Source organism: Colobus angolensis, unplaced genomic scaffold, assembly GCF_000951035.1.
Source record: "Colobus angolensis palliatus isolate OR3802 unplaced genomic scaffold, Cang.pa_1.0 Scaffold32, whole genome shotgun sequence".
Classification (NCBI taxonomy): domain Eukaryota; kingdom Metazoa; phylum Chordata; class Mammalia; order Primates; family Cercopithecidae; genus Colobus; species Colobus angolensis.
Genome location: NW_012116488.1, coordinates 57,242 through 67,203, shown reverse-complemented (window position 1 = coordinate 67,203; position 9,962 = coordinate 57,242). Strand labels below are relative to the sequence as shown.

General features: G+C 62.9%; 1 protein-coding gene across 1 annotated transcript; it reads left to right on the top strand.

Annotated features, from left to right (window-relative positions):
• The first annotated feature begins 8 nt into the window (after positions 1–8).
• Positions 9–7,581, top strand: LOC105518398 (chromosome unknown open reading frame, human C14orf80). The gene is made up of 7 exons (XM_011951374.1): positions 9–77; positions 176–254; positions 643–845; positions 2,380–2,478; positions 5,721–5,807; positions 6,137–6,316; positions 6,941–7,581. Exons 3-7 carry the CDS (start codon positions 795–797, stop codon positions 7,268–7,270), a joined length of 747 nt encoding a protein of 248 aa, XP_011806764.1. The 5' UTR covers positions 9–77; positions 176–254; positions 643–794; the 3' UTR covers positions 7,271–7,581.
• Positions 7,582–9,962: the final 2,381 nt, after the last annotated feature.

Sequence of the window (9,962 nt, the reverse complement as noted above, 5' to 3'; positions counted from 1 at the left end):
CTGCGTTGAGTCGGTCGCTGCCCTCGGGACCCAGCCCCGAGATCTTCCGCCGCGCCAAGTTCGACCGTCCGGATGCGGTGACGCTCGCGCGGAGGGCAGCCGGGCCGGGTGGGGTCCCGGGCCCTCGCAGGGTGTTGAGTCGGCTCTGCTGACCGCCTGCTTTTTATTTTCGCAGACCTCCGCGCTCTGGCAGCTCCTCTTCCGCGTGCTCTCCCCACTCCCTGCGGGCAACGCCTTGGCCTCGATCCCCTTGGGTAAGCCCCGTTCCTGGTCCCGCCTGCTCCTGTAAAGCCCCGCCTTCCCCAGTAAGTCCCGCCCCGACGGGCTCTAGCCCCCACCCAACCCGGTAACACGGACCCCGCCTGCCCCTCAAAGCTCCAGCTTCCCCAGTAAGCCGCGCCCCCTGACGGGCCCTAGCTCCACTCCCTCGGGTAGCACCGGCTTCTACTCCTACAAAGCCCTGGGGACGTCCCCGTTGAGCTCTGGTCTCCTTATCTTGGTCTGAGTTCCAGCTCTCCCATCATCTCTTCTGAACTAGGTCTTGAGCTTCTGCTCGAGTGATCTGTGGGGGTCTCTGGAGGGATCCAGGTGGTGTCACCTCCAGGCAGGTGGTCCCCCTAAGGTGGTGCTCTTCTGTCCTAGAGGTCCAAGCCCGCTTGGTGAAGTCAGCACTGTGCTCCCAGGGCTACCCGAGGCTGGCACTGGCACAACTACCTGAGGATGGCTCGCAGGGCAGCCGGGAGCTGCTGCTGGCTCTGTCCTGGCTCTTGGCCCGAGGACCTGTGCCCGAGCAGATGCTGGCCCAGACCCGAGTGCCTCTGGGTGACGAGATGACTGTGTGCCAGGTCCGTGTGGGTGAGGGTAAGCCAAGCCAGCTTTGGTCTCAACTCCTGGGGTCAGAGCAAGGGCAGGCCTGGGACAGTCCCCTCTGTGTCTGCTTTGCCCCTCAGGGCAGTTCTATGAGGGGTTACCCAGCTGCCCGGCTGAAAGCACGGAGACTCCCTGTACGGGGAGCACCCGTTGTTCTTGGCTGTGCCTCCACTCCCGTCTCCATCCTGATCCTTCCTTGGGGGTAGGGTGGGGTGGGAGCAGGGCCTGACCCTTTCCTCTCCAGTGTGAGGCCCTGGCCAGCCTTGGCCCACCTGCACCCAGCATGGAAACAGAGGGTCCTGTGGATGTCCGCCATGTGCAGTGGTTGATGGGAAAGCTGCGGTTCCGGTGGCGCCAGCTGGTGTCCAGTCAGCAGGAGCAGTGCGCCCTCCTGAGCAAGGTAGAGCTGGCACAGGGCTTCCACCCAGGGGCTGCGTCCCGTGCTGCCGGCCACCAGCTGCCAGTCCCTGCAGCTCGTCCTGTGAGGCCCGGCAGAGGCTTTTGACTGGATGTGGGCCTTCCTGCCCTGGGCATACCCAGAGCCTGATCCCGTGGTTTCAGGTGGTCCTTGCAGGGGTCCAGGGTAGGACAGAGGTGGGCAGAGTTGGGCAGGGAGCCCAGTGGGGTGGGCAATGGTGGGCAGACACTGGTGTCAGAGAGCTCACAGAATTTGCCTTCTTGTTCCCAAAAGTCACCAGTGGCCTTCCAGCTCTGTGTCACTAAACAGTGGGATGGGCTCTGGGCCATAAAAGCTACCCCCTCCTGGGCACTGGAGGGGGAGGAGGACAGCCCCTGCTCCCACCACATCCTAGTGGGGGCTGACTTGTGGGGTGGGCAGCTCCTGTGGGTGCCTGAAGGTGGTAGGGGCTGGCTCAGGGGCACAGGTACCCAGCGGCATGTCCACTGTGCGGCCAGGGCTGACAGGTGGGTCTGTGGCTCCCACCAATGCGGGGCTCCTTGGATACCCCCCATTCCCACCCTTGCAGAGGGTCTGTTGCTCAGCTGGCCTTTCCAGGGACCTCTCACCCTGTCAGGCTTGGTCTGGACACCAGCTGCTCCGCTTACGTGCCTACGTGTGACTCTCTGTGCCACCTTCCAGCCTCCCTTTGCCGGGGAGCCCTCCCCATTCCCCTAGATCCAAGCAATCGTTCATGTTCACACTGTGAGTCTGGCTGAACTGCTGTGCCTGTCCAGAGGCTGTTCCCCTGACGCTGCTGGGGAAGCCAGGGCACCCCACTCCAATCTTGCTGCTGCCTGGGAGCTGGGCGGGGTGGGGAGGCCATCAGTGGAATTGCCTGGCACCCCCCTTCAGCAGGCCGCAGCGGTGCTGATGGTTGTTCTGCAGCCAGCCCAGCCCCGCCAACCTCAGGCAAGGAGTGGCTTTCTCCGAGCCCTCTCGTTATCTGTGAGGTGGGCTCTGACGACCGACCTCCCTGGAGTGGTGAAGACTCAGTGTTGGGGGAGGTGCTTGACTCCCACTCAGCCCGGGGTCTGCGCTGCCTGTTTCAGATTCACCGGTACACACGCGGCTGCCACAGCGACCAGAGCCATGGCCATCTGTCTGTCACTGAAGCGGAGATGCTCAGGGACCCAGAGGGAGGCCAGCAGGTGAGGGCCGGCAAGTTGCTTCCGGAATGGGCTTGGGTGGGCTGTGGGAGCGGCAGTGGGGGCACCGCCCAAGGTGGGAGGGGCCTGTGGGGGGCGTGGCAGCTCTTGGGCCTCCAGCGGTGGGTGTCTCTGCATGTCCGCCACTGGTCACTGTCAGACTGTGTGACTGACAGATTCTCTGGGCCTCTCCTAGCCTCATGGGCCACTCATCCTTCCCTTCCACAAATTGAGATGTGGCGTGGGTGGGGGCCCAGGATACAGGAGCCTGGGCTGCACTGGCAGCTGGCTGAGGGCAGGCTGTTGGGATAAAGGAACACTCTCAGGTGTGAGCTGGTGCTGTTGGCGTCTCAAGCAGGTCTCACCTGGTGTGTCGGGGCACCTGGGGGGGTGGGGGGCTAGGCCACACTGGGTGAAGGGTTGGGCACAGGGCTGACTGGGAGGGGACAACTACCCTTCAGAGCCCAAGGCCAGGCCCACGTGGGGTGTGCTGGGCCGAGCCTGCCAAGCTGGAGCCAGCTGCATAGGCCCTGGAGACTTGCAGGCCCCGTTCTGCTTCCTACACTGGGACCACCCAGGGGGCACAGCACTTTCTAGGCAGGCCTGCCCCAGGTGACGGGGTCTCTGTGGTCCCGGGCGGATCCTGGGCCCTGGATAGCACAGACCTGGAGGAAAGCCTGGCCCTGAGCCCCAGGTGGCCATGTGACCTTGGGCAGACAGCGTCCTGCTCTGACTGGGGCTACTGGAGCACTAACCAAAATGTCAAGGTTGACCTAGCCCCAGGCATCTTCCCCAGGAATGGCCGCTTCCTCTCACCCTGTGCTGGCCTTCCATCCCCATCTTTCTTTCTGGGGGTCTGCCCGCCCATCATCACTGGCTTCTTCCTCTTGTCTGGCTTATTTTCAGGAGAAAGGGCAGGGCTGGCTGCCACTCTTTTTGTTTATTTTACTTTCTTTATATGAGACAGAGTCTTGCTCTGTCACCTAGGCACAGTGGCACAGTCTCGGCTCACTGCAACCTCCACCTCCTGGGTTTAAGCGATTTTCCTATCTCAACCTCCTGAGTAGCTGGGACTACAGGCACCTGCCACCACATTGGCTAGTTTTTTTGTGTTTTTAGCAGAGACGGGGTTTTGCCACGTTGGCCAGGCTGATCTCAAACTGCTGACCTCTGGTGATCCACCTGCCTCGACCTCCCAGAGTGCTGGGATTACAGGCGTGAGCCATGCACGTAGGCTGGGCTCTGTGCTGTCCTGAGTGATGGGCTGGCACTGTCCTGCTGCTCCAGATGCATATGGCCGGGCAGGAGGGCAGAGGCTCAGGGCTGGTGTGATCTCTTCTTCCAGGCCCAGTCCCCCTTCTCTGCCTCTTTCCTCTCCAACCCCAGAGACTTGGTCCCTGTACCTCATCCCAGGCCTGCCCAGGGGGACCCAGGGGTAGAGGCGGATGGCCTGGTTCCTGGCCCCTAGTCTTGTGTCTACTGGGGCTTCCTGTTCGTGGCAAGGGCCCGTGGGTTCCAGCTCTGCAGCCCAAGTCTGTGGGATGGCACGCCTCACTTGTGGGCTCACAGGGCCCAACCCCTGATGCCTGCCTGGCCCCTGGTGCCAGCTGGGCCTGTGTCCCTGGCTGAAGCCGGGCTGGCACCCACCCCGTCGGCCTGCATTGGCGTTGGCGGTGCTGAGGCAGCATCTGGGCGTCCTGGTCTGCCCTTGCCCTACCTGTCTTGTAGAGGCGGCTCTGCGGACTGGGACCCCTGGGTTGGGGCAGAGCAGAGGCTGCCCTGGCCCCAGCCTGCTCCTGCCCGGTGCCTCTGTGGGACCACTCTCTGTGGTGGGCTGGGGGGCCTGGAAGTGAGGCCCCGCCCTCTCCCGGAAGCTGCATGTGGCGCTGGCCAGGGGGACTGGGGCCATGCCCGGCTTCCTTCCAAGGTTTCTGGAGCGGGAGCCGCCCAAAACCTGGACCTGGCCTACCCAAAGGGCCTGCACTTCTCCTGCACTCCTGGGATGGGTCCCAGAACCTTCTGGAATGATCTGTGGCTGGTATGTGAGCAACCAGGCCTGTTGCTGGGTGACTGGGCAGCTCCTTGGATCCTGGTGGGGCCTCAGCCCGCAGCCTCCTCTTCCCTCTTAGGGTGGTAAGTGGAGGGAGGCTGGCAGGGCAGTGGAGACCACAGGACTTGGGGGTGGGTGGGAGGGGGCATGCTTGCCCCTCTTCTCCTGTCTGCTCCCGCCCTGGCCCTACTTGGGAACTGCGGTGATTGCCTTCTGTTAGGTATGTTTCAGTGGGTGTCCCCATGGTGGAGGTCTCTGCTTTTCTCGTGGCCTGCCTGGGTGGGCAGGTGGGCCGCAGTCCCTGGCACCAGCCTTCTCCAGCTCCCACACCGCCCACAGACCTGCCTGTCCTCATATTCTCTGACCATGGGCCTGCCTGCCTCTGCTCTGCTCCGCCCCAGGTGGGCTGGGTTGGGCCTGGTGTTCAAGGCCGTCCCTATCTGCCCCCCAGCCCACTGCTGGAGGCCCAGGCCCCTGCAGCCTGCTCCACAGTCTGGGTTCCCAGGGGAAGCTGGGGTGGAGTGGGGCAGGATTCAGGGGTAGAGGGCCTGTCCCCAGCAGGGGTCCCCTGCCCTGACGCCCGGGGTCATTGGTACAGACAGCCCATGAGTGAACCTGGGAGGCCTTCCGTGTGTGGGCAGAGCGGCTGCTATGTCCAGCTGCCTGTCTGTGGGCGCACTGTGGGCAGGTACCTTTGTGCAGGGCCATGGGGCAGGCAGGGCGGGGTCTTGGGAATGTCAAGTGTTGCTCAGCTCTGCCTTTTCTGCCACCTGGGTCACCAGGCAGACTTAGGGGAGTCCCTGAAGTTACAGGGCATGGGTTTTCCCTGCCCCAGAGCCTGGCTTGCTCCTTAGTTTGGGGCCTCCTCGTCCTCCTGCAGTCCCTGGATACAGCCCCCATTCAGTGAGGGCTGTGGGGCAGAGGTCTAGGCTTGAGAGGCAGGGCCTGGCCATGCATTGGATGGGGGCTGCCCCGTGCTGCAGAAAGGACAGTGGGCTGTGGCGTCTGCACCATACCAGGGTGCCTTGCTCATCACTCTGGCCAGAGAACCTGGGCGTAGGCAGGGGAGGGCTGCAGGGGCAGGGTGTGTGCTGGGTGTTGGGCCGGGTGTCGGCGCTGAGTCCAGCTGTCCATCCGACTATCTGTCCGTGGGGTCCTGTGTGAGGTTCTAGCCCAGCTGCCATTTGCCTTCCAGCTGCTGCGGACTCTGGAGCATGAGAACCAGCGCCTGGAGGCTGTCCTGGCGTGGCGGCGCACAGAGCTGGTCTTCTGGCAGTGGATGGTAAGGAAGCCTGCGCACCCGTCCCCTGGCGTCCCTTCCCACAGCAGCCCCCAGGTGGGAGTTGGGGATCTTCCTGTTTCCCAGACAGGAAGAGGGGCTTTTAGGGAGGCCACAGACCTAGCATAGGCTCTTTCTAGGATTTCCACTCACCTTCAGGGAGGCCCACCGCTGCCCCCATCCTCGGCTCTATGGCCTTTTAGAGTGTGGCCTTTATGCCTCTCTGGACATCATGGCTGCTGAGATGGTGGCATCCAGCCTGCTGTGGAACCTGCCCTCTGTCCCTCGGTCCCCTTGGCTTGGTGCATGCTGTCTCACTTGGGTCTCTGTAGGACACAGTCCTGGGCACCTGTGCCCCGGAGGCACCTGCTGCAGCTTCACAGCCCACCTTCCTGCCCTGGGTCCCTGAGTGCGGGGATGGCGAGTTGGAGCTGGTAGTGCGGGAGCTGCGGACCCTGGAGGAGGAGCTGCGGGAGGCTGCCGAGCACAGGCGGGTGGCCTGGGAGGCCAAGGTGAGTGCCAGCCTCGCTCTGGGCACCGGCCCAGCCCCACCTTTGGGGGACCGCTGACCTGAGGGCGCTTTGGACTTGTTGAATCATACAGTTGCATCTGATGAAGCATGGCAGGCGACACACTTATAGGCACGCACTCTGAGGGAGCGGGAGCTGCAGCTGCTGCGAGACGGCCCCGCCCCTCCTGCTGGAGGTCTGTTCTCTGATTCTTTGCATGAGGGAGGGAAGCCGGTGCTGTGTGGGCCCTGCTGCTCCCATGCCTCTACCACACGTGCATTCACAGGGTGGTGGCCACTTCTCCACACCTGCCCGGGACCCGTCTAACCTGCTGGTGGCCACCCGGGTCTCCACCCTAAACACAGAGCCGCCCTCTTACCTGCTGCACAGGTTCGTGGCTGTGAACACGGGGCTGTGTTGGCTCCACCTATTTTCCTTCTGAAGAATTTTAACATAAATTGCAGGCATGATTTTCCCCTTAAAATCTTCAGTAAGCCTCTCTGAAGAGCATGGGCGTTTCCTGCGTGCCTGCGGCGCCCTCATCCCCGAGTCAGCGCAGGGGATGCCAAGGGGCCCTGAGGCTAGCGTCCTGGGGGGACAGAGCCACTGCCGTTGTCTCCCACGCAGGCTCGAGGCTGTGGACGGGGGCCAGAGTGGAGTGCTGCGCGGCGGGCCTGTCGGGAGACTGTGGAAAAGGAGCTGGGAGCTCTGCAGCGGTGCTGGGAGCAAGACAGGGGCCCAGCCCAGGCCCATGGGCCACACCGACTGGTAAGACGAGAGGATGGGGCAGCAGGCGACCGGGACCTGCGGGCAGCTGAGCTGATCAGGACACTGAGGAGCCAGGAGGCCTGCCTGGAGGCGATGCTACGTCAACTACAGGGACAGTGTCGGCAGGAACTGGCCAGGCTAGCGGGAGCCCTGCCTGGCCTCATCTGGATCCCGCCACCTGGACGCTGAGGGCCTGTGGACGGGCCCTCATGTGGGAAGCCTGCCCTGGCCCAGCCTGGCTGTGTCCTGGAGGAGCAGATTCCAAGGCCAGGTGGCCACAGGGACGATGCAGATGCAGAGCCCACGTCACACGCTCGCTCCAGGGGCTGGGGCTGGGTTGACTCTTGCTGGAGCCCGGGCCCGTGGCCAGCAGCACTGGGGACAGGAATGGCTGATCCCCTGAGGAGGCCGTGACGGGCCCGGCCTGGTGGTCTGGAGGGAACTCGGAAATAAACTGTAGTGGCTTTCCTGTGGGGCGAGGCTGCCGGACCTCCCTCTGCCACCCTATCAGGTTTCCCTGTTTGGGGCTGGGAGTGTGGAGGAGCCCCTGGGCCGTGGTGGCCAGCCCCAAGTAGGGCTGGCCAGATGCTGGAGGACATGCATTCCCTAGACCGGTGAGTGGCAGGCCCATGGGGAGGTGGCACAGGCCTCCCTGGAGGGGGATTGCCTTGGCCCTACCCCCCTTCATCGGGCTTCCACTGTGGGCCCAGCCCTGGGCTGGAAGCACAGCCGCCCCCACCTCCGGCCATGGCTGTGCCTGGTGGGTGCGCCGGATGGGAGCCCAGGGCTCTGCTCCTTCCTGGGAGGTGGTGCTCCGGGTGGGGAAGCACGGCTTGGACAGAGGGGCTTTGTTCCAGAGGCTGCCCAGCAAGCTCAGCTCTGCCCTGACAAAGAACTGTCTGTGTCCGGGGGACGAGCCCCAGCCTGGCGGAAGGAGGCTCAGCCTCACAGCACCCCCAACCCCCCAACCAGCAGGCACAGGTGGCCCTGAGGCCTCCAGCTCTGCCTGCCTTGCTGGGCTCCCCTCTCTTCTGGGGCTGTCGGACTCTGACCTGAGGTGGGCAGACTGGGGCTTGTAGGACCACCTCCAGGCTCCTACCAACCCTGCCCCGAGGCCACGTCTGTTCGCGCTGCCAGAACGTGCTCTCACTGGACCTTTCCCGTCTGCCTGGGGCTGTGCCTGAGCGACAGCACACACCTTGGGCTCCAGCTCCAGTCTCAGCCTGTCTGGGCCTCCTTGGTCCCGGGGGTGGACATGCCTAGGCCACCTGCCTCCCCATTCCCATGCACGGACCCCAGGAGCACCGGCAGGACCTGGCCATGGCCAGCAAGGCCTCCCTTTCAGGAGCATCTCTCTGATCCTCTCGTGCGGCTGGGCCTCCTGTGGGCTGCCAGGCCTTGTGCAAATGTCCCCTGGCTTGTACCGCCCTCCGGCCCCTCTGCCAGCTCCTCCTAAGGGCTCCTGCCATCTCCACCTGTGGATTCCAGCTCTGCTCCGGGCACTCGGACCTCAGCCTTCCTCCGCTTGCAGCCTCTGAAGGTCCCCAGTGCTCTCAGCCACCCTCGACTGCCGGACAGGGCTCTTGTGCTGGGAGCAAGTCCACTTGAAGCCCTGCTTTTTATAAACTACCACAGAACCGGGCTCTCACTGGCCTCGGGGACTTGAGTTTTACGAACGCAAAAGCAGGCTTGTTGTCATGGGGTTGTCACCACTCAATATGATGCGTGGATTCAGGGCAGTCCAAGTTCCAGGTGCGTGTGTGCCTGTGATGCTGATGGTGGAGAGGGCCTGAGAGGCCAGGGCCCGCAGGAGGGCTCCCTGTGCACCCACCCAGGCTTGCTGTGGTGCTGCCTGTTATGATGGCGCAGGGATGGGACCCTGGCCTTCAGCTCTAGCTGTTACCACAATGGAGTAGCTCGAGTTGCCTGAAGTCACAGCCTCTTGCTCTGTTGGTCTGGGGTTGCCAGTCTACAGGGTTAAAGCTGGATGGGCAAGCAGGGCAGTGTGCCCCCAGCCCAGAGCAGGCATGGACATCTTCACAACACTGCCCCTCTGACACCCTCCTGCCTCCCTCCCCTGCCTTCAGGAGCCCCAGTTATCCTCAAGTCCCCCGTCCCCTCTGTCCCCATAGACTTCTGTCTTAAGGCCAGCTGTAGCCTTTCCCTCTGCCACGCGACCTGCCCCAGACCCACGAACAACCTGGAGGCCCGCAGCGTTGGCCTGGCTGGGGCAGCAGGGCCTTGCACCCTGGATGAGCCGGCGTCCGTCTAAGGACAGTGCAGTTTGCTTCCGAGGAAGACGGAGGTAAAGATGCCCTTGCAGGAAACAGAAGTTACCTGGCACGTGAGACCAAGTACACTCACCGGAAAGTGCAATAAACTCAACAAAACTAGAAACCTTTTTTTTTTTTTTTTTTAAAGACAGAGTTGCTCGTGTTGCCCAGGCTGGAGTACAATGGTACAATCTGGACTCCCTGCCACCTCTGCCTCCCGGGTTCAGGCGATTCTCCTGCCTCAGCTTCCCGAGTAGCTGGGATTATAGGTGCCCGCCACCACGCCCACCTGATTTTTGTATTTTTGGTAGAGATGGGGTTTCACCATGTTGGTCAGGCTGGTCTCGAACTCCTGACCTCGTGATCCACCCGCCTCGGCCTCCCAAAGTACTGGGATTACAGGCGTGAGCCACTGTCTCAGGATCAAGTGGTCCTCCCACCTCAGCCTCCTGAGTAGCTGGGACTACAGGTGCATGCCATCACGCCCAGCTAATTTTTGTATTTTCATTGTTAAGACACAGGATTTTACCATGCCACCCACGCTGATCTCAAACTCCCGGGCTCACGTGATCTACCTGCCTCTACCTCCCAAAGTGCTGGGATTACAG

Coding starts and splice junctions, on each gene's coding strand:
- LOC105518398 (XM_011951374.1), top strand. CDS start 795: ATGCTGGCCCAGACCCGAGTGCCTCTGGGTGACGAGATGACTGTGTGC. Junction 846..2,379: donor ACGAGATGACTGTGTGCCAG/GTCCGTGTGGGT, acceptor TGCCTGTTTCAG/ATTCACCGGTACACACGCGG. Junction 5,808..6,136: donor TGGTCTTCTGGCAGTGGATG/GTAAGGAAGCCT, acceptor GGGTCTCTGTAG/GACACAGTCCTGGGCACCTG.